We start from the raw sequence: 22,559 nt of genomic DNA, 5'->3' as shown, positions 1-22,559 counted from the left end.
CGATGCACGCGAATACATACATAACATACATACATTAATCCCCCGCACTTTGCGCGAGAAGAGCACACAATTGTTGTCATCACATCTACGCCTCTATTTAAGGAACGAAACAGGAGGACTTCTCCACAAATCTGGCTGTTGCCTGATAAAGCTAGTTGTAATTACTGGCAAAAGTCGTACTCAAATTATAAATGTTGTGGCTTGGCTCTCCAACACACCGGTGTGCTGTACAAGTGACGAATTGGCCACGTTCTGTTTACGTGACAACCCTTACTAGTTGGCTGTGTCGGGTGGTGGCGGGTTTAACGACACATTTATATATTTACGCGATCTAACCCAAAAAAACCTGTATTATGGATACATAACATGACGTACATTACGACACTAAGCAGTCCGTAAAGAGCCGCATGCGGCTCCGGAGCTGCATGTTGCCGACCCCGGCTCGAAACGGTCATAACGTGAGCGGGAAATTGCTCACTCCACGTAATTGCCCGCACCAACGAAACTACACCTCTCAGTGTGGGCCAACCGGCAGTCCATCTCACCGACTGCGATCGGTGAGATGGGCGTGAGGCCCGCCCAACCGCGCCGGTCTCGGTGGACCCTCACCACTTTCTGCTGCAGCGCGGCGGCCTCCTGCTGCAGCTCCTGCTTCCGCTGGGTGGACGCGTCGCGGGTCGCCTGGTGGTCCTTCTTCTCCTGCTCCATGAGCGAGCGCGCCCCCTCTGCCTTGGACTGCAGCTCCCGCTTCTGCTGCAGCAGCAGCTGCTTGGCCTCGTTCAAGCTTGCCAGCTCCTGGGGTCACAGCGCGGAGGTAGGCGTGAGCACGAGCTGGTGGTGGGCACGTACCGCGTGGCTGGCATACAAAGATTTATGTGTTTTCAGAAGCGACGTGGCCACAAATGAAAGCTCAACGTAGTGGCTTATCATGTGAGAAAATTAGAGCAGCCAAATACTATAAATGCACGTTGATTCTAAATGTGGAGAGGAAAACCGGAGGACCCGGAGAAAATGCACAAGACCATGGGGAAAACACGGAAACTCCAAATTTACAACAGGCATCAGTCAGCATAAGTATCGAACCCACGACCTCCTGCATACCAGGCAAGGGTGTTAACATCTCGCCACCGCGGCGCCCTGAGTACCATCTAGCGAGAACGTGTGCCGGTCAGGTGAGCCGTACCTTCTCCCACTGTGCCTTGCTGGACTTAAGCTCCTCGCTCAGCTTGCCATGCTTCTCCTCCAGAGCTGAGCGAGCCTTCTCCAACGCAGCCTTGGCCTTCTTCTCCGCCTGCAGCTCCTCCTCCTTGTGCACCTGTGGGCACAGGCACAGGGATATCCCATTATTAAAATAATCGATAACTCTATAAATAATTATAGGTTCAATGAATTGCTAAATCGCAAAAAAAATGGGCACCTCGGTTCCCATGTGTGTCGCCAAACGGAAGTTGGAGAGCGGGGCTTGGTAATGCCATCGTACTGTAGAGGGGTTTCCCGCCTTTATGTAGCAACATTTAGGGGTGGCTATCATTTTGAAAGGGGCCCGAGTTATCGACCACCAAACAAGTAGCCGATTATCATTTTACTTAACCGACAAATTATCCAGGCTCTACGTGGAGATGAGAAGGCCATGCTCACCATCAACGTCCGTCAACAAAGAGTTTGGTGAACCTTGTGGAGTTGCAAAACAACGTTCCAACGGAATTCGATTCAGGCTCAATTTTAGATATTATTGTGGCCTCACGTCCACAAGCAATTCCAATAACAGACAAGATGGACGAAAAACCGCGCCTGCTGCGATGTCACAACGCCGACTCTTAACGGCGACAGATGCAACTTATCAACACTGATTGCGGTGCCTACAATACAATGTAATTGGTGCACGATACCGGACGGCACACACACGTGCACACAAAAAAACACGCAGAGCAGTCGGACAGCAGCGAGCGCTGGCCCTGACCTTGCTGATCTCGAGCTGCTGAGCGGCCTGCACTTTGGCCTCCAGCTCCTGGGCCTGGGAGGCCGCTCGGGCCGCCAGCCCCGCCTTCTCCTGCTCCAGCTCGACGAGGCGCTGCTGCAGACCGCTCAGCTCGTTGCGCGATGACGACAGCTCCTCCTGCGCCTCTGACAGCTTCTTCTCCACAGCCTGAGTGCCCCCCCCCCCGCGCCCCCGACACCCCACCAAGGGAAGGACGGATGACAAATAATTAAAAAGGCAGCGCTTACACGCATCTGGGACCGATGACCAACGCGGAATTCTGCACGAGCGGAGCAGGAAATGGGTGTGACGATTCTGTTGCACGTGCACGTTTCCTCTGACAAATGAACCGCATAGGAGCTCTGCTGCCACCTGCTGTGAGGCGGCAGCAACAACGTGCAATGATGGGTTTTTGAGCGGCATATCAAAAAGACACTTTGTTTTATATCCTGTGGATATGTACCTACCTAATATGCATGTCCAGCACAGGTGTTCAGCTTTATTATGGAGGAGAAAAACGCTGTGACGTTTGGTTAAAGTGGTCCCTACTGATATTATTATATTGGGAGGTAAAAAGCATAGAGGTGACATCACAGCGATATCACCAGCTTTAAGCTCTTGCCAGACAGCGAGTATAATAATGCACAGAGCTTCGGCAAACACTTAAATTATCAGAGATTATTCACATACTGAATTTGGCCAAATTTCTGTCGAAAAACCCTCCAACACCCTACATAGAAAAAAACCAATTCCAATGTCCATGTGTGTTTAATGCGCCAGTCATTATTGTTTCCACTCACCGCTAAGCTGAAGAACAAATTTCTCAACCAAATTTGGCAATTAGATACAACGTTTTTCGCCTGAATCTACGTCAAACATCTTCAGGAAAACCCAGGAAGTCAGTGACTTCCTTAAGTTGACCTCCTGGATTTTATTCAGACTCCCTTTGATTGTCCACATTCATGGCCGCCTCCTGCACCATGTTAAAAACGAAACCTCTCCATCAGCGTACAAACGGGCGAAGTAGCGGCCGATACTCGAGTTAAAACGGCAACTTCTGTCGAGGTTGGCGGGGTAACACCCGTGGCCTTACCTTGAGGTCCTGATAGGTGGCGGAGACCTCCGACTCCTTGCCGAAAAGGTCCTCCTGCAGACGGGTGCTCTCGGCCTGTGCCGCCTGGAGCCGGCCCTGCAGGTCCTCCACATGGCCCCTCTCCCGGGCCAGGTGCTCGTTGGTGGCCTTCGTTTCCTGCTGCGAGAGCTGCAGAGCCTCCGTCTGCAGCGCGGTCGGACGGCACAAATGGGACAGGTCGAGCGATAAAATTCCCATGACCAAATCGCCCCGAGCGTGGCAGAGCTCGGAAGCGCAGCAGGGTTAAGACTGCCTACTGGCATGGAGAATCGTTTGGATGGGAGATTGCATACTGCTTCGAACACCTTCAGCCTGGTCAGACAACCCCCACGGCTGACATAGCGTGGGGAACCTTCATCTAGCAGTGGATCGATTAAAAGTTATAAATGGTGAATGAATGAACTTAAATTAACAGGGCTACAAAAATGTGTATTTCAGTTTGTTTCCCAGATGGCTCATATCTAAAACTAAACTATTTTTATTTTACGAGGTAAGGCCCAATGAGCTATATATTGTTCTATATATATGGCCGCAAATGATCACTCAAGGCAGTGACTTATCATGTAGATAATTAGAGCAGCCAAATACTCTAACAGCATATTTCTAAATGTGGAGGGAAAAACCGGAGGACCCGGAGAAAAATCCACGCAACCACAGGGAAAACACGGAAACTCCATATATACAGGCGTCAGGGTCGGAATCGAACCCACGACCTCCTGTATAGCAGGCGAGGTAGTTAACGTCTCGCCACCGTGGTGCTACAAGTTATAACACACCCACCTGAGCCGCAAGTTCGGCTGCGGCTTTGGACAGCTGCCCCTCGTGGTCCTTCCGTTGCTGCTTGGCCGATTTCTCCGACTCGGCCACCTTGCCGCGCAGTTGCTTTACCTCGGCCTCCTTTTGCCCCACGGCCTGCTTCAGTGACGCCAGCTCAGCCGCGGTACCCGCCGCCTGATCGCGCAGCGACTGCGCCGTCTGGGCGCGTTCACGGCGAGGGGCGAAAAAGCGAGAGTTGAAACATTCTGCGCCGCGCTTGACACCAACAAACGCTAACCGCCGCCTGACAGGAGGAGAACACCCGTCGGCAAAAGGTCACAGGGGTGCCAGAGACACCACTTGAGATGGAAACGTACACGAAAGGCCCCCATTAACGCGGCGTACAGTATATCACGCAAGTGTGCAGTGTATCATGTGGGAGAGTGGCTTCAAATGACTGTAAAATTACCAACGAGCCAGATTCTGCAGAGTTCACGCGATTGATTCTTGCAGACTGAATAGCGATTTCAAATCGGTGTTATTAGCAAAGCGCACTCTCTGTGTCATAAGGGAAACGTTCAAGACCTAATGACTCTCAATAACACCCGAGAGCATAAACAATAAATTAAATGATTTCTTGGAAAGTGAAGGATTTCTTTCGTCTCATCTGGCCTTTTCACGTACTCGATCACAACCAGAAATTGTTCTCTGGCCGCCAAACATTACCGCTGATACTCTTCATCATCAGCCATGATCTATCCACTATCGCGATGATGATGAAGATGTAGCAACCTACCGCCTCCGTCTGCATGACAGTGCCGAGCAGCTGCTCATGCTCCTTCTTCGCCTTCTCCAGCTGCGCCTGTACCTCCTTCATCGCTGCCTTGTGCTTCTTTTTCTGATTCCACAAACACAGTTGTGTGTAGGCATCAATACAATGCCGCATGGCTCTTGTTTGCTCCTGTTAGAACACGTACGGACGGATCTACGTACGTGTGTATGTTGAATCTCTCTCGCACCGTACGTAGCCAACCGTGGTAATCAGAGATCACGCATACAGATTAGCCGCGCCTTTGTGCAGAAAACGCCGAATCCCGGGCGTGCACACTTAAAGGAACGCTCGTGACACGAACACGCTCACCGTCTCGGCGGCGCCGATCTTGCGAGCCTCCCTCTCGGCTCCCAGCTGCGACTGCGCATCTGCGACGCCGGCGCTCAGCTCCTCCAGCTGCCGCTTGCCCTCGGAGAGCTCCCGCGCGAGGGAATCTCGCTCCGACCGAACCTCGCCGAGCTGCGACTCCAACGCGGACGCGCGGGCCGACAGCCCGGCGGCGCATCCCTCCGCCTCCGCTCGCTGCCTCTCGGCGGCGCCCTTCAGTCGCTCGTGCTCCCCGCGCAGCTCCTCCTCTCTCCGTGCCGCCGCAGCTGCCAGCTCCTCGCTCTTTTGCCCCAACTCAGCCTTGGAGCGAGCGAGGCTTGAAGGGAATGACGGAACAACGGCGAGACGTCATCGCGGCCCAAGCGGTCGATGCCGCCACTCAGCTCACCGACGCCGTCGAGCCCATTCCACTTCCCGAGGGCTGCTGCACGGTAGACAACCGGCCTCCCCAGACCTGTCCTAGTCCCCACTATCTAGGTTTCAGGTCTTCGCCTCGGTTGTTGGACTCAAGGAAACAAAATGAATCCATGAAAAGCCTCTAGTGTACGTAGGGACATATGTAAGTACACTACGACATCTTTTGTCAATCGGCTGCTGGAGGAGGGCATCCAACAAGCCATTGCAACACCACTGTAACCACACATCTGTCAATAATACAACTCATTAAATCAATACTCTATTTGACTAGATGACAATATATTGATATAACATATCTACCTCATAAGAGAGACTGGGAAAACCACAAAATAAACTAAATATTTTGATATTTGAAACATCATGTAAAATATAACATGGAATTAAGAACATTGGGCTGGATTTGCTTCAGGCCAGATAGCACGCTTGGAAGATTCCGCACATCACAACTACAAAAATCAAATCCATACAAACTATGAAAAAACTATGGAAAAATAAGAATTTTTTTTTTTACACCTATCGGGCTATAAAACATGAGACGTACAAACTGGCTCCACAGCAGGCGGTCAATCACTCGGCGACCCGGCTGCTCCTCTTTACAAACCGACCACTCATTGGTTAAAAAAGGCACCGCGAGCATTCCTCGCGACGATGTCAAAAACGCAAACTACACGCAGTGGAAAAAGTGGTGCGCAATTGACCTTTCCTTCTCAAACTCCAGCTGCTGTCCCAGTTCCTGAATTCGAGCGTCCAACTCTTGCCGCTGCTTGTTAGATTCGCTCAGCTCCTGCCGGGCCTTCTCCATCATGCGCTTCTCCTGCGTCAGTTCCCCCTCCAGCTTCTGCATGGCACATGTACAGGCCCCGTTCACTGCTGGATGAGCGTCTCCTCACGGCACGTTGGTCGTGGGCGGGGTAGGTTAATTGAACGTAATCGCCACGTTGGTCGGTGCTGGCCGATGAAGGTAGGAAACATAGACGTAGGAGCATAGAAGCACAATACAACAATGGGTTTTCCTGCGTTGCCCTCTGCTGCCCACAACTTAGTCCCGCAGCCAACGAGACCTGCTGTGCGGGGCGGTCGTCCATCCAAGCGCTAAAAGTAGGCTCAAGTCTACTTAGCTTCTCAGATCTGATGAGATCGAAAGCATTCTGCACGATTTGGTCAGAGGCACTGGGCTCTCACCTGGCTTGAAATAAAGTACAGACAGTCTCTGTACTCCTATAGCGCGGTAATTGCGTTTCTGAAGAACACCGCGTTATGGAAAAGTCGCGTTATAATGTATAGCGTAGGGCAAGGCACAGGCCGCGATATCACGTGAGATGCGTACGTGGGCTGAACAAAGACCGAGGCATGTGGGCAGCATCCAGCAGCATCCAGCTGCATCCCGCCTCGTGCGATGCTATGCCGAGGCACCCGCACAACCGCCTATTCCTACTCACGCGACGCAGTTCCGTTCACTCGATCGCGTGATATATCCAATTCGCAGCCGCGTTATAAAAAAAGAGGTGTTCCCTCATACATTAATCTCGTTATATCCAATTCGCGGAATTTTAAACACGCGTTACAGGAGAAGAGACTGTACATGAACGAAAGAGAGTTGGGACGACGCGGTGAGGCAGGGGAACGAACGAGACCTTGGCTCTCGCCTGCTGCTCCTCCGTCTGCTGCTCGGCCACCAGCAGCTTCTCCCGCTGCTCCTTGAGGCTGCCCTCCAGCTGCGAGCAGCTCTCGGCCCGCGCAGCCAGCTCTGCACGGAGCTGCTCCATCTGCGACAGCGACTGCTTCAGCTCCTGCCCAGCACACGAGGAGGGAGGAGGTGGCGGGGGGGGGGGCGGTTAGCGTGAAGGAAAGAAACGGAATATACCTCGGACACGTAGAACACATAAGTTGCCCTGTTTCCTACAGCTGGCTGGGGGGGTGGCTCAGGGGTCAGGATGCTGAGCCGGCACCGATGAGTTTCCTGGGTTCCAATCTGTGTTTGAGACACCGGTGTATAAAGCAGGTTCTCTAACGTAATGATTTAGCAGATTTAAGCAGAACTCAGCTAATGTGCGTGGCTGGGAACAGAACCCAGGTCTCAGACATTTGGGGAAAATGCCATTAGCGGGCACCTATTAAGACCATCATGGCACGTGAGGAGAGCATGGTGTGACCAGCCCAATTCCCAGCAACCTTAGTCTCCTCAGCGCTGATGTTTACGCGAAGCGCCGTGTTACTCATTTCAGGCCGGGAATCGAACTCGTGCCACCGGGTTCATAGCACAATGTTCTAACCACTATGTGCGCGCACACACACAGATTCCCATTTAGTCTGAGGAGGTTAACATTCAACTCTCACCTGCTGCTTGTCCTGCAGGGCATTCTGCGACTGCTCCGTGTGGTTCTGCAGATCTGCCCTCAGGGCCCCTTTAGCCGCTTCGGCTGCCAGAAGCAGCTCCGACTTGGCTTTCACCTGAAGGGGGCGAGAGCCAAGGTGGTCACACGGGCATGTGCGCAGCGCTCGCACCGTTGAGCAGCAGAGAGGGGTTCCCGAAGCCACCCATTGAAAGTCCAGTCCGCGGTTCCCGTGAGCAGCGTGTCATAACCTTGGGTTTTGATCGACGTTTTACGCACCAATAATCCAGGGCTTTGAGAGTAAGGTTTGCTGGATCGCATATATTTGTGAAGATCTCAAACCTGCTGGGCTGCGGTGTGTGCGGGAATGACAGCACAGCAAGTGGGTTCCTGTCCCATCTGTGTGGAGCTTTGAGTGTTATCCCCCAATGGAAGTGACCGAGTGCACTAAAATACACAGTGTGGCCAGGTCAAAAATATTCCCCTGCAGTACCTTATTCGTGCTGCTAATATGCTGGCAATGATGAATGTAAGTGACGCGCGAGCCCTTTTGAATTAATTGTTTGACCTCGCGCGCCCATGGGCCGTATGAAATGAAACCGCAGGGGCCTTATCGGCCTCGTGGGACATCGGTTCCCAACCCTTGGTGTAAAAGAAGCAGTGGAATCAGGTGTGGTTCAAGCCCACAAGGCAGGGAAGGGACAGGGATGTGCCACCGCGTGCCTGAGAGTCGAGCTGCGTGGCTTTCTCCCGCACGTCCGCGAGCTGCGAATTCAGCTCGGACGTCGCCGCCTCCAGCGTTGCGCAGCGATCCTGCGCAGCGCTCAGCTGCGTCTTGAGCTCCTGCACCTTCTTGTGCAGGTCCTCCTGCGCCTGCCGGTGGCTCTCCGTCTGGTGAGCCAGCCGCTCGGTCAGCTGCGACAGCTGCAGGCGGTAAACCACCACGCGCGGCGAGGATCAGCGAGGATCAGCGACAACAACAACAAAGTGTCACGAGGGTTTGGGCGAGTGGGGCCCACAATCGGACAAGATGACTCTGTGGCTTGTCGGTTAGTATCATACAAAGAGATGAAGCCTCACAGAATCTTTTATAAAGCACGGCAATGACTAATGCTAAAATAGGAACAACTGCACTGTAAATACTCTTCAACGTCAGTCAAGTTCTTAATGAAGATTATTTTTGGACAATTTTATTTAATATGATGCAATATTCTTTGGGTCTTTCGGTAAAGCCATGTAGATAGAAAAATAATAATTAAGAATTTGTTTTGTTTATTATTATTATTTTTTACGTGGCTTTACCGAAAGATCCAAAGAATTTGAATTCCAGCAGTCACGAAAGCTTTAAGTCATGATTTATGAAGCAATAGTCGAGCAATAAAACTGCTGAAGTTGTCGCGGTTGTGCTGTACAGCTCTCCGATGTGGTGTCGGGTCGTACCGCGCGTTGTTCGGCTAGGAAGTCCGACGTTTCGCTCCACGCGCTGGGGAGCTTCTTCGGCAACTGACTCTAAAACTGTGGAAGCTTCCAACGACCAGGCCGCCTTAGTAACAGCATCCATATGCACCCTTCTACCTAACCGCTAACTCTAACCCCCAACCATCCTTCCGCCATTCCCCCGGGGAACCGTCACCTGCTCCTGCAGACCGCTGTTCTTCTCCTGCAGTTGGCTGATGGCCTCGCCGGCACCCTCGCCCGCCTGGATCTTCCCGAAGAGTTCGTCCCGCTCGGCCTCCAGGTGTCCCACGGTGTCACGGGACTTCTGCAGCAGCGCCTCCAGGTTCTGAATCTTCTGGTCCTTGTCCCCAATCTGCCGGAGCACCTGCTCCAGGTCGCTCTGCCATGCAAGTAGGGGCGGGGGGGGGGGTAGGAGCTGACGGCGTGCTTACACTCCGCTATGGCATTTCTCGGCATATGCCGGTTTTAATTCTTTAGGTTGTATAACCTCGTACAAGCTGGAGGAAGCCACGAAATGTATTATGCATGGTCATGGTCGATCTTGAGTAATAAAATAACAAAAGTTAACATGCACCACTGCGGAGCTTTATGGATAATAATAAACATATTTTCGTCAAAAATACTTTTTTTTGTGAAATCACCCTCAAGGCCTTGAACACCATTGTTATCCAACAGCGTTGATTTAAGCTAATCCTGGAATGGTTTAGAGCTTTCGGATTGTCATCAGCTGAAAGAGGCTTGTCAATCAAACACTGCCGAGCTGCATTCAACTTGTGAGTGAATGGTGTCCCAGCGCCCCCTGGGTGGATCCCCTGGGACTTGTTGGTGCTGCCCTGGCAGCCACAGCTATCACCGGCGCTCGCTCGTAGTCGTTGTTGTTGTTGGCGCTGGGCGCCGGTTGCTATTCCGCGATGTTGCTCTCTTCTCTCCTCCTCTCTCCCGACCTTGCCGCCCACCACTACCCCACTATTCTACCCGGATGTAGTTTTTACATTTGTGTAGAGCAGTGTTCTTCACCAATTGTCAGAGGGGGTGGGACACTTTCGCCATTAAGACATCATCAGCGCGAGGTCCGCCACACATGTGAAACCATTGGGTTTTTGGCAGCGCGATGGGGGGGTGCCTTTCAAATTTGTGTATCGTCAGGGGCCGCACGTCAGGGGCCGCACTGAAGGCCACACTCACGTAAAGTATCTTCCACATGAACCTTGCATGCACGTGCTGTATATACATAGAAATTGCTGTTATGTTCGGAACGGACGCTCGTGTGTTTATTAATTATTTTATGTCACCTGGGCCTCTCGCAGCTTCGCCGTGCTGGTCTGGTGCGCGGCCTGTAGTTCCTGGCTCTGTTTGTGCGATTTATCCAGCTGGCTCTGCACCTCGGCCACGGACGCCATGCTCTGCTGTAGCTGCACACGTGCACACACACACACGTACACGCGCACGAAGACAAAGATCACCCGTACAGCCTTATTAGACTGTTGGGGCAAGTGCTGTTAGCGAGCAACTATGAAGGCCGGCACGACATACGAGGGGGTGGGTGGCCAGCACCACGCCCGGCCGCCTTTCGTCTCCCCAATGGCGATGTTTTTACACACCGCACCAGGTACTCATTTGAGGTTGAGTTGACCTAGGAGAGGCCCAGGACCGGTGCAGATAATCGTCACTGGTGTTGGCCGTGAGCGGGAATCAAACTCGGGTCATCTGGTTCGTAGCGCAGCGTAGCGCTAACCGCTAGACGACCGCTCCCCACACACACGCACACACGCACAACAATAATAACGATGTCAACTTCCAGCGCGCCACCTATCGCCACACAAACCCTCGTCTAAAAAGGCACCCCGCCGCCATATGTTACAATTGTGGGCAGCATCACCCACCGCTGTTTTTTTTCATTCAAATGCATTCTACCAAGCTGGGAACAGCGGGACATATGTCCATCTCAGTAGGGGAAAAGGTATATTCATAGAAGCAGAGTACAGGGTACACTGGCAGCATAATACAAGAAGGGGGGGTAGAAGGGGGGGTGGTGGTAGAGTTGGCATTGGTTGGGTAACTTTTAAAAGTATGTGGTTCAGAGGTGACCACGTAGCTCTCAGGGATTAGAGCACAAATAGGTGTGGGGTGGGGGTAAAAAAAGGCAAAAAAACGATCATTTATCCAACATAGAGCGATGAAGGGGATACCCGGGCGTAACAAACCTGTTCCTCCATGAGCGACAGTTGCAGTGTGAGGTCGGAGAGCTGCTGCTCCCGTTCCATCACGCGCTCGCCCGAGGCCTGCCGCTGCTCCTTGAGCACGCCCTGCACCTCGCCCAGCTGCCGCTCCGTCTCCAGCAGCCGTGCATGCAGCTGCACACAACCCCGCGATTATGCGGCCGTGTGAATGCGATTCGCGAGGCGGCGGTCTACAAGGTCGCCACCGGTACGGCTCTCCGGTGTGTGTTTTCTGAGTTGTAATCCCCCTCGCAGCACGTGGAGAAAAACTACCAGGCGTGCCAAACGACACGTGAAAGCAACCCGAAAACACATCGGCGAGCTGTAAGAGCATCGACTTCGCGGACCGCCGTTAGTTACTGAAGCTCCGAGCACGTGCAGCGAAACGTCGGACATTAGGACGACGATGCTGATGTTATTTATTTATGTTGATTCTTTAGCACCGTTACGGGGGAAGGACAACCAACTGCACACAAAAAGCAGTTAAAAAAAACTGCGTTTTCAATTTAGAAAATGATGCTGATGGCGATGCTAATGATGATGATGCACATCTGCCAGCTCTTACCTGGCTCATCTCTGCCTGCTGCTGGGCGTTCTGCTGCTCCTTCTCCTCCTTGCTCTGCCGCGTCTGCTTCAGCTCCAGGCCCAGACGCTGGCCCTGAGCCTCGGCCTCGGCCAGCTCGGCACGCAGGCGCCCGAGCTCGGCGTCGCGCTCCGCCAGCGTGGCCTCCAGCGTGCCGCGCGCCCCTTGCAGCCCGGCGTTGGCCTCCCGCAGCGTCGCCACCGACGCCTTCAGCTCCCCGTGTGATGCCTGTGGGACGACGGGACTGAAACTAAACTGTAAACTCATTTTTATTTTACCAGGTAAGGCCCGACTGTGCAATATAGCTCTTTTTCAAAGCGAGCTGACAACGAAGTGGCTTATCACGTGGAAATGTATTGCGACCAAATACTCTAAAAGCATGTTTCTAAATTAAGGAAAAACCGGAGGCCCCGGAAAAAAAATCCACACGACTACGGGGAGAACATGCAAACTCCAAATAAACAGGTGTCAGGGTCACAATCGAACCCATGACCTCCTGTATACCAGGCAAGGTAGTTAACATCCCGCCACAGCGGCACCACTGCTGCTGTCATCACCACGTGTGGGTTTTAAACGCTTGCCAATGGAGAGGAGCTGCACTGCCACCAGCTGGCAACAGAAGCTGCTGCGGGCCAGTGCAGTACACACGTTCTTAGGTCCACAGCTCCCCTCTGCATACAGATACAGCTTCACTAACTTCCTAACCTTTCAATGGAGCAACATTCAGGAAGTTCGCACGATGCGAGGGATACTTTTCAGCTGCACTGCCCATGACGATCAGACCCACCCCCCTTCTGACCCCCACCCCCCCCAACGAGGCTCTCTCGCTTGCAGAGCCAATGACACCAAGGCTCCCACCTGCAGAGCGTTGAGCTCCGAGTGGAGCTTCTCGAGCTGAGTTCGCCGCTCCTCCAGGGTCCCGCTCAGGCCGGCCTGGCCGTGGCTCGCCGCCTGCAGCTGCTCCGACAGCCGCTCGCACTCGGCACGCTTCCCGACCAGCTCCAGCTCCAGCGCCTGGGGACAAGGCGAACCTCGCGTAACGCGCCGGCGGAGAATAAGATCCACACCAAAGGTGTCATCGTGGCCAAAAGCCGTCGATGCGTATCCATCCCTGCCAGATCCTGCAGCTGCAACACAGCCGACACGCGGCCTTGCAAGGTGTGCCCTATAATCCCACCATCTGGTCTCAAGTCTTCCCCTCGGTCGCCGTACTCGTGGAGACTATCCCAATGGCTGTCTCGACAACCGGTCCTTCTCCATCCCGCGAGCATGTGCCACCCAAGCGTCACATCATCGATGCGAGAAAAAGCCCCGAGAACGGGTATTCCCGGGTAATCTCCCTTCCGAGTGCTTAGCAGGTTCGACCATGCAAAGCTTGCGACATCTGATGGGATCGGGCACATTCAGGGTGATATGGTCGTAGCACACCTCATCGTGTATTGCAACACAAAGTCACTTCCCACTTCACTTTGTTCTCAGCAGCAAAAGCAATTTGCTGGTTACATGTGGCCATTGAAATCAAGCTATAAAGATGCTCTAAGGCAGGGTTATTAAAATTATTTTCTGGCGGGCGACAACATAAATCAATAAAACTATAGTCTATTTTATTTTTACCAGGTAAGGCCCACTGAGCTTTCGAGCTCTTTTTCAGAAACGGCCTGGCCACAAATGATAGCCCAACGAAGTGGCTTATCACGTGGTTATGTACAGCAGCCGAATACTCTAAACGCGTATTTTTAGCGCATGCTGGCAGGCCACGTGACATCTCACTGATCCGCATCGCTTTAGGTTTCGGGGAGCCACTATCGCCTGGAGGGCCACGGCTCGGAGAGCCACTCCAGGAGCCTTCGTGGGCCGCTTCTGTCCCAGGGTCTGCCAGTTCTAGAGCCGTTGCCATAAGGCGCTTGCTTGGTGGAGTGACAAGATCCCCTGCGTGAATGTTCCCGTGCGCGGAGCGATCAGTGGCCCCGACCTGGTGCTGCCTCTTTGTCTCCTCGCTGGTGGAGCCCAGCTGCTTGAGCTTCTCCGAGAGGGCTGCCACCTCCTTGGGGGCCTTTTTGAGCTCCTCCTTCAGCTTCTTTATGGTGTCCTTTCACGGCAGCACCGGCACGGCAGAAAGAGTCGTCTGCGTTTAAGTTTCACACGCAGCGGCACTCACGGGGCAAGGAAACAGTGCCGCTACGACGGTGGAATCCCGAGGATAATAAAATAGTCGACGCTCGGGTAATGGAAATAGTAATTACACAATTTTGAAGTTATTGCAAATGTAAATCACATTTTGTTATTGCCCTGAGAAACACTTAATGAAGAATTTAACAAATTAGTAATCGACATGATTATATAATTGCGTTCTCTTAGATCTCATTAATAAGCTACTCTTCAACGTTGGCCAGCACAACAGCGACAAAACTAATGATGCCGCGCTGATATGCACCAACTTTGGATAAAACTTCCAACGCGGGCCCGTCATTTAAAACAAAACAATTGGCTGCAACAACTCACTGTGAAGGCGACAGTCGAACTAACATCGCTCATTCGGGGGCAGCATTTGTCAGGGCAGCTGCCAATTAATGTTGGGAGCACAAGGCCCTGGAACTAGCCGCTGAACGGAAGCTGCGATGAGTACCTCCAGAGCACACTCATCCTCGGAGCAGCGTGAGTGAGAAAAGACGACAACAATGGGGATGAGTGGAGAGCGATGGCACGGCACACACTGAACATGAAGATGCACGCGCGTGTTAAGCCAAGCCAAGAAAGGCTGGTCGTAGAGTTTTAACAGAAGCTTGATTAGCGTGTACAGGGATTGATGCTCGTACTTATTCGTTTGAAAACTAAATTCTTTCGAACTGTTTTCTGTGTTTAGCTTGTTGTCCTTCCCCCGCAACTCCAATTAGCGCGGTTGGCTACGTACGGTGCGAAAAAAGTTGCATACATTAGGTAGATCAATAAATAGATTATTAAGGTCATAATACATGGATTAAAACCACGCGCGCAAGGATGGACTATTTTCTGTATCTGCGTGTTGTACGCAACCGTTTTGGGTGACCCACTGCTGCCACGAGAGGCGCTACTCACCACGAAGTTAGAAAACTATCGATCCTTGAATCAAATCGTAATCCAGATTTGTGGAAAGTAATCAAGAATAACCAAGAGGATGATCATTACATTCCTTATACTTATGGTAATGTGCAACTTGTGTGTTATGAAACACATGCAATGGGCTTCTCAATGGGGGAAAAAAAAGCATTACTTCCGGCCGCCCCGTCTGCACAAGAATGTTAAAACAATCATGACATAAAGGTAACGTTAGTAGCATAGCTGCAGCAATTGATGGGGTTAATACATGAATAATGATGTCAGTAATCACGAATGCCACGTCAACTCTGGTTAAAAAGCACACTGGCCGCCGCGCGCGCCTACGGGCTCATTTTAGTGCCTTGGCGGAAGGATTGTTTCCTCTCATGTTACCACGTTACCATGTTGCCACGTTAACATGCTACCATGTTACCATTTTGCCACGTTACCATGTTACCACGTTACCATGTTACCACGGCATGGCCAAACTGACAACATAGAGCGTGGTCAATTTCCCACAAAACATTAACTCGAACTAACTTCCCATTCACAAAATATTTAGGCCTTTTAGCTTTCATGACAAGCCAAGCAAAGTATCTTCTTGAGATATTACAACGGCCGGTGATATTTTCTTTCTCTTGCGAACATCTCCTCCCCCCCCCCCCCAAACATTAAACAAATTGCCGAAATTGATCACGATCCGCACGTGATGCCGCGAAGCGTCTCACTGCACGGTCACATTGAGACACTTTCACAGATGCCAAACCCTGCCCATTGAAGTGTCAGGCTTCGGATTTTTTTGGCTTTTCACCGCATACCGATTGTCAAGGCAACGTTTTTTTTTCCTCAGATAATGTTTTAAGCGATACAATTAGCTTTGAACATTAGGATGCGGCGCAAGGATTAAAAAACCGGCAGCCTTCCATTTGTATTCGTAGGGTTGGACAGTATGCACTTTCATCATCATCATCTATCCACCGCTGGATGAAAGTCTACGCCAAGCTGTTACCATTTCTCATGGTCTCACAATGCAACATGCCATTCACCTCTTACACACTTTATAAATCCACATTTAATTGTATTGGCGTTGTTTCAAAAAAAAGATAATGAAGTGCAGCCGTGCAAAGCTCCGTAGCAGTGAGTGGGAAGCAGCTGCACCCTTCACCTTGAGCTGACTGTTCCTCATGCCTGTGCCATCACCTGTGACCAGGCATGCCTATCACCTGTATCCAGGCATGCCCATCACCTGTATCCAGGCATGACCATCACCTGTACCTAGGCATGTACCTTGCCTATACCCGACCATGCCCCTCACCTGGGCATGGCTGTGCTTCTGCTGGAGCTGTCGGTGCTGCTCATTGAGCCGCTCGGATGCCTCCTCGCGCTCACGCGTCAGCTGGTCCATGAGCGTCTGCACCTGCACCAGTTCCTTCTTTAGCACCTCCACATCATCCACGCCTGGGCGTTGCATCTGGGCAGCAGAGCAAGCAGGTTTGTAAATGGGCTGTCAGTCTGCAAAGCGGAGTGTTTAAAGGGGTTTTGACGGTTGTCTACCCCTCTCGTTTGCAGGAGTTAGGATTTTTTTCCCCGGACACTCGAAGTTTCCTCCCGAATGGAAATGTGCTCAGAGAAAAACAAAGAAGAATTTGATAAATAATCCTGGACAGGATCTTCTGTAAAAGCTAAATCTTGGAACTCAATGAAGCATTTCTGTCAATATTTTAAATTATTACACGTGCACTCTCACATGTTCAACTGTTAATTTGTATTCGCATTACCTTGGCAATGGAATTACATGTCTCATGCGTCTAAGGATATGTGTGCATATAACATTTTTCTTAATTACTAAGCAATATTCATTAGGTAATAACGCATAAAAACAAACTTAAACACACTGCTGTTGAAAAAAAAAATCACATTTATACTCTGTACGTATAAATAATGGTGGACATAACACGACAGCTCATTACATCAGGCTGTGCAATGTCATTCAGCCAGATGGACTGGATAATTAGCAAGACAATTCCGAGCACATGCACATTAGGCGGTAGTTAGCGTTCCCAACACGTAGCGCAGCACGCGCCAGCGAGGTTCCCCTTCTTAACGCAACTCGCCCCTCTGAGCCACGATCATACCAGCTCTGTTTTTAAGTCTTCGACAATGGCCTTTTCCTTCGTGAGGGCATCGCTCAGCTCCCTGATCTTCTCCTCAGCGGCCTCCTTCAGGCCCTTCTCCTCATCCACGCACGACTTCACGCCTGCGGGGCGGCAGGACGGGAACAGCAGCTGCATGCCATCGTACGCCAGTCGCGAGCCAGTGGCAGGGCAGAAAAACGAGTTCGTTGCCAGTGTGAAATCATGGGTTCGCCCGCTCTCAATGACCCCCGAGATGCTGGCACAAAGCGTGATGCTGCACACCAGAGCGCTAACCAAAACACATGGGATTTTAGCAAGCAGAAATTGAAATGTACGTTTTCAACGTTCTTTGTTGTAATTTAATCTTCAGAGCACTGATAATTACATAGGCAAGAATGTGTAACTCTGTGAGCTCTAAAATGGGAATTATTCAAATGTCCCTGAGAAATAATTATATTAACAATATATGATCACACTCTGGATATAATACATCATTTCAAACATGATGTCACGTACGTGTGAAGCCCTTTTGTAAAGTCAGTGCTGGATGAGGGTCTCCCTCATGTTGCTGGATCAGTGCAGATTGGCAAAAGTTGTGCAGCACAAAACGTTTGCGAAAAGTACAGCTCAACAATGGATCTCTCTGCACTACCCTCCGCTAACAATGCAGCTCCACAGCAGCCTACAACCAGAGTTCTACATGGTGGTCAATCACCATGTGATTAGCACCTCCACATCATCCACGCCTGGGCAGCGGAGCAAGCAGGTTTGTAAATGGGCTGTCAGTCTGCAAAGCGGAGTGTTTAAAGGGGTTTTGACGGTTGTCTACCCCTCTCGTTTGCAGGAGTTAGGATTTTTTTCCCCGGACACTCGAAGTTTCCTCCCGAATGGAAATGTGCTCAGAGAAAAACAAAGAAGAATTTGATAAATAATCCTGGACAGGATCTTCTGTAAAAGATCAACCTTGGAACTCAACTAAGCATTTCTGTCAATATTTAAAATTATTACACGTGCACTCTCAAAGGTTCAACTGTTAATTTGTATTCGCATTACCTTGGCAATGGAGTTACATGTCTCAAGCGTCTATGGATATGTGTGCATATTACATTTTTCTTAATTACTAATGTGCAGGGCCTGTAGCACATGTTATAAAGGGGCCCTAAATTAAAAAAAAAACATAAATATTAAAACACAAATTTTTAACTTGCATAGTAAAGTAATTGTATTTTTTCATTTGCTATACAGCCAGATAATACGACAAATCGCTAACCTTAAACATAAAGTTGAAGGCGGTATAGTACTATAGTAATAGAGCAAGTGCAGAATCACTGAACCGGAATTGATAGCTTGAAAGCATTAGCCGGGGGCCCTTGAAAGTGCGGGGCCCATAGCGTGTGTAGCTACTTTTGCTACAACGATAATCCGGCACTGCATCCAAGCACAATCCAGGCTCAACCCTGCTTAGCTCTAGAGATCTAACGATACCAGGCGTGATCCAAGTGATTTTGACAGAGGCAATGATTTCATGCCCGAGTGCATAAAGCAGACCCTCCCGTCGAGTGAGCCCCAAACAGTTCTTCATACAGATGATTCACGATTCATAGAATGTATTTTTATTACCAAGACTGGTAATAAACTTATTACTAATAACACGAGTGAGAACTATATTGGCCCCGAAGTGCGAGGTCCTATCATGATCAGGGGCAGCCATGATCAATCCACTGCTGGATGAAGGCCTCCCCAAGTCGCCACCATTTTTCACCATCCTATCGATGCAACAATCCATTCAGCAACCTGCAAATTAAGTGATCTCTTTACTCCAACTCCGTGGTGTCTAAAGGAGGAGGCTTCTGGGGCCAAGGGTGGGGAAAAAAACCCGATTTTTTTGCCCGACAAATCGGGTTATTGGTTTTAATGGAATTAAACCCGATTTTGCCGATTAAAACCTGCTTTTATTATCGGCGTCTCGTGCACACTTCAATCCTGCTCCTCATCGTCGTCCGCCGCCGCCGCGTCTTCGTCGTCGCTCTCGCGTCGGGCGTCGGGTAGTCGTAGAACGCGTTGAGGTTCGACTTAATGAAGACGAGCTTCTCGACTGTGTTGGGCGCCAGGCTGTTCCTCAACTTGGAATGGATAAATCCCAGCGTCGAGAAGTTTCACTCAGACGCAGCAGCGGCGGTCGACGTGGCCTTGCCGCCATGCGCGTGGCTCACGCGCATGGCGGCTGAGCCCGGGCCCCGGCCCGAACGCCGCTAACGGGCGCGTGCGACTGAAATCCCGACTTAATTTTAATAACACCGAATAAAACCGGATTTGGGCAGGATCCAGGTGCTCCGGTTTTATATAAAAACCGATTAAAACCCGAATGAATAAAACCGGGCCGTGCCAGCCTTGTCTGGGGCTGCAGTCTTTTTCCTCCCTTTTTGAGAAGAATGCCTGAGGCATAATTCCCTTATTATGGTATTTTAATTATTATTTTAAACATTTCATGAACAAGTCCACCAATGTTGGTCCCGCTGCTTTGACAATGTCCACAATTACACTGTATTGTCCAGGGGCCTTCCCCCTTTTATACATAATACAGGTGAGGTGCAACATAAATTACAATAAATGATGACGACGACGATGATGTTGATGATGATGATGATTCTCACCAGCCATTTCAGAGGCCAAGGAGGCCGCCTTCTGCTCCAGAAGGTCCTTCATGCGCTGAATCTCCTGGTTCGCCGTCAGGGCATCGTCCAGTTGGGCTTGCAGGGCCTGCACCACTGCAACGACGAATCGGGCAAACGTGCACACTCAACGACTCTGCATGCCCACGCGGTTCGCAAAAAGTGCGGTTTTGCGTCTTTAAATGTAAAAAGGGGTTTGTATCGTGGCTTGGGAAATGTGCTTATCTGAAGAGAGAGCAGACCCTTCGTAAACATGTACCTGTCGTATCAACCTTTTCACCGTCTTTGTCGCCTTCCTGCAAAGATACAAACAGTCAAACTAGGCTCGAACGCGCAATGATTCTCAGCGATGTGTTGTTAATTCGAACTAATGGGGGGTTGTTCACGTGAATCAATGAATGTGTTAATTACACACATTCACATTTTACTATGCGTCTAATGACTCACAAATTTAATTAAAATTTATTTTTTTACTTTTAATGTATGTGTCAAATCATACATAGAAAAGTTATTTCCACTTTTTTTGGAAATGTAATGCAAGTGTTAATTTAAGCTCATGGAGAGTAATACAGAAGAAGACATCATGCAATGCACATCATACAGTACAAATGAATGTACACATGAAGAAGAACTGACCCTTTAATCAAACTGAACAAATTATTTGGACATGCCCGGTTGGCAGTGGTGCACACGCACAATTAACAAAATAACTCAAGTGTTATTGACGAACGCGCTGAGTTGTTTTCTTTAACGGAATTTTGATTGTCAAACCTGAAAGTCCACCAAACTGTGAGCATGGTAAATCATTGCATTCTTGACATTTATACGTAACTTTTAATCTGTCTTGTACAGAGAAAAAACACCTGCGCCTGAACGGAAATCCATGCCATGGAGCAATCATACACAAAGCATGCCATTATTCGATTGACAGAGAATGGCTTTCAACCGGAGTTAAACGAACCTGCTTGGACTGCCCCTGTAACTTTTCCAATTCTTTCTTGAGCTCTTCTGAGTACCATCTCTCCTCCTACAAACACGACAGCTCTTAAGTAAGTCAGGCAGGCTGAGACCGCACATTCAGTGGCTAAGGAGACAATTATATCGATTACTTAAATGTTAACTGGTATAGTCACACAGATTTGACACCACCTCTGTGAGACAAACGCGAGCGCCTTTATACATTTAAAAAAGTAGGAACTGATTTGGTGCAACCCAATTGTTTGAGGCTTTAATCTTCAATAAAACAAAAATATTAAATTTAGCAAAACATAAAATGGATTTTTTTAAAACAATTTTACGATCAGTGAAATGTTATAAGAGTGTCAATCGGATTCCTTGCAGTGTCAACGCAAACCTATGCCTATAATTATTGGCTCTTAAAAAATAAATACCACAGAACTTCTTCCGAGACCCCTTCAAGTGCCCTTGTGTATTCATACATTCGTGGGTAAATGCTATCAGATGTCTGCTAGATCGGAAAATGATCATCATATGGCAGTAAAACCAATATTTAGCATTTTCAGAGATCAAATGTATCCATATTAACTAAATTTAACGTGACGTCGTTTTTAGTAAGGTCGTTGGTGAACTGCGCTGAGATAACGCACCACACTTAAGAACTCGATTTGATCGCGGGAGGCTGAAACCAGGATTCAAATCAAGGATTTCAGTGGTGCCAGCACAGTGCTCTGACCTCCATTACACCCAGCACACCTTGCAGTTTAAGTTCTCTCATGTAGAATGCGCTACCGAGTCACAGCAAATTACATAATATTTTACTTCACCAACAGTTACGTTTTGAAGAAACAAACTAGTATACAACATAAGTAGCTGTAACATTTACCACACATCTCTGGGTGTGTTTTGGGGTTCCAAGAATGCAAGTCTTTACTAAACACGACTTCAGGAATCACGCCATATACAACTAATGCCTCACCTTCAGCGACGTCTGAACTTCATTGAGCTCCTGCCTCAGTATGGTCACCTCCCCTTCCCTGGAAATGCACATCGGCCTTATTATCAGTACCTTTTTAAAGTGTTTGTTTTGTGGAAATTCATGGGATGTCCTTAAAACTGTGATTGAGCCAAAATCATACCAAGACGAACTTGATGCCAAACTATCGATTTTTTAAATAACTTAATTTGCAATTGCATTTGAGATACACGACAAGTTCTCGCCATTCACAAGGGTTCTGTTCTTGAAAGTCTGCGTGAAAGTAGAATTCGCGATTGTAGAGACTATGTTTATATGGCAATAAAGGGGGTTAGATTCCCGTATCCGACTGTTATGGAACATATAAATGTTCCATAACATTAATCACGTACGGTACACACAAATAACATCCACATGCTTCATTACATTGTACAACAATACAAATAACACAACAAAATAGAATAAAGAGCATAAGATAAAACACATCAATAAATTAGGCTGTAAATTTGGAAGTTGTAATTTACCTCGGATGATGATGGGGGTGTGATGATGATGGTGGTGTCGTTGGAGAGGTCAAAGTGATGACACCTTTCGATGGTCATGCACCGACTACTTTTTGAGCTCAACTCATCACTCATTTCTGCCTTTTTTATGTGGCTCGCATTTCCACCGCTCACTTTACTCTTAGGCCCCAGGAGGCAATGGCACT

At 49.6% G+C, this 22,559-nt stretch overlaps 1 protein-coding gene across 4 annotated transcripts in view; it reads right to left on the bottom strand.

Annotated features, from left to right (window-relative positions):
• EEA1 (early endosome antigen 1) overlaps positions 1–22,559 on the bottom strand; it is a 50,874-nt gene that overhangs the window by 12,471 nt on the left and 15,844 nt on the right. For all 4 annotated transcript variants that reach the window (XM_032954341.2, XM_032954343.2, XM_032954340.2 and 1 more), the window contains 23 exons: positions 21,854–21,911; positions 20,879–20,944; positions 20,177–20,213; positions 19,900–20,013; positions 17,246–17,367; positions 16,426–16,581; positions 14,008–14,124; positions 12,894–13,049; positions 12,018–12,263; positions 11,438–11,587; positions 10,526–10,645; positions 9,409–9,612; positions 8,499–8,699; positions 7,780–7,893; positions 7,077–7,232; positions 6,141–6,280; positions 5,008–5,341; positions 4,663–4,764; positions 3,891–4,085; positions 3,072–3,254; positions 1,961–2,146; positions 1,184–1,315; positions 610–795 (listed from right to left, as the gene is read on the bottom strand). In XM_032954341.2, coding sequence (XP_032810232.1) covers positions 610–795; positions 1,184–1,315; positions 1,961–2,146; positions 3,072–3,254; positions 3,891–4,085; positions 4,663–4,764; positions 5,008–5,341; positions 6,141–6,280; positions 7,077–7,232; positions 7,780–7,893; positions 8,499–8,699; positions 9,409–9,612; positions 10,526–10,645; positions 11,438–11,587; positions 12,018–12,263; positions 12,894–13,049; positions 14,008–14,124; positions 16,426–16,581; positions 17,246–17,367; positions 19,900–20,013; positions 20,177–20,213; positions 20,879–20,944; positions 21,854–21,911 — 3,475 coding nt within the window. The remainder of the gene's footprint in view (positions 1–609; positions 796–1,183; positions 1,316–1,960; positions 2,147–3,071; positions 3,255–3,890; positions 4,086–4,662; positions 4,765–5,007; positions 5,342–6,140; positions 6,281–7,076; positions 7,233–7,779; positions 7,894–8,498; positions 8,700–9,408; positions 9,613–10,525; positions 10,646–11,437; positions 11,588–12,017; positions 12,264–12,893; positions 13,050–14,007; positions 14,125–16,425; positions 16,582–17,245; positions 17,368–19,899; positions 20,014–20,176; positions 20,214–20,878; positions 20,945–21,853; positions 21,912–22,559) is intronic.

The sequence above is a fragment of the Petromyzon marinus genome, chromosome 14 (assembly GCF_048934315.1).
Source record: "Petromyzon marinus isolate PM22_M1 ecotype Great Lakes invasive population chromosome 14, UKy_Petmar_22M1.pri1.0, whole genome shotgun sequence".
Classification (NCBI taxonomy): domain Eukaryota; kingdom Metazoa; phylum Chordata; class Hyperoartia; order Petromyzontiformes; family Petromyzontidae; genus Petromyzon; species Petromyzon marinus.
Note: the sequence above shows the minus strand (reverse complement) of the source record. Positions and strands in the feature narration are given on the sequence as shown.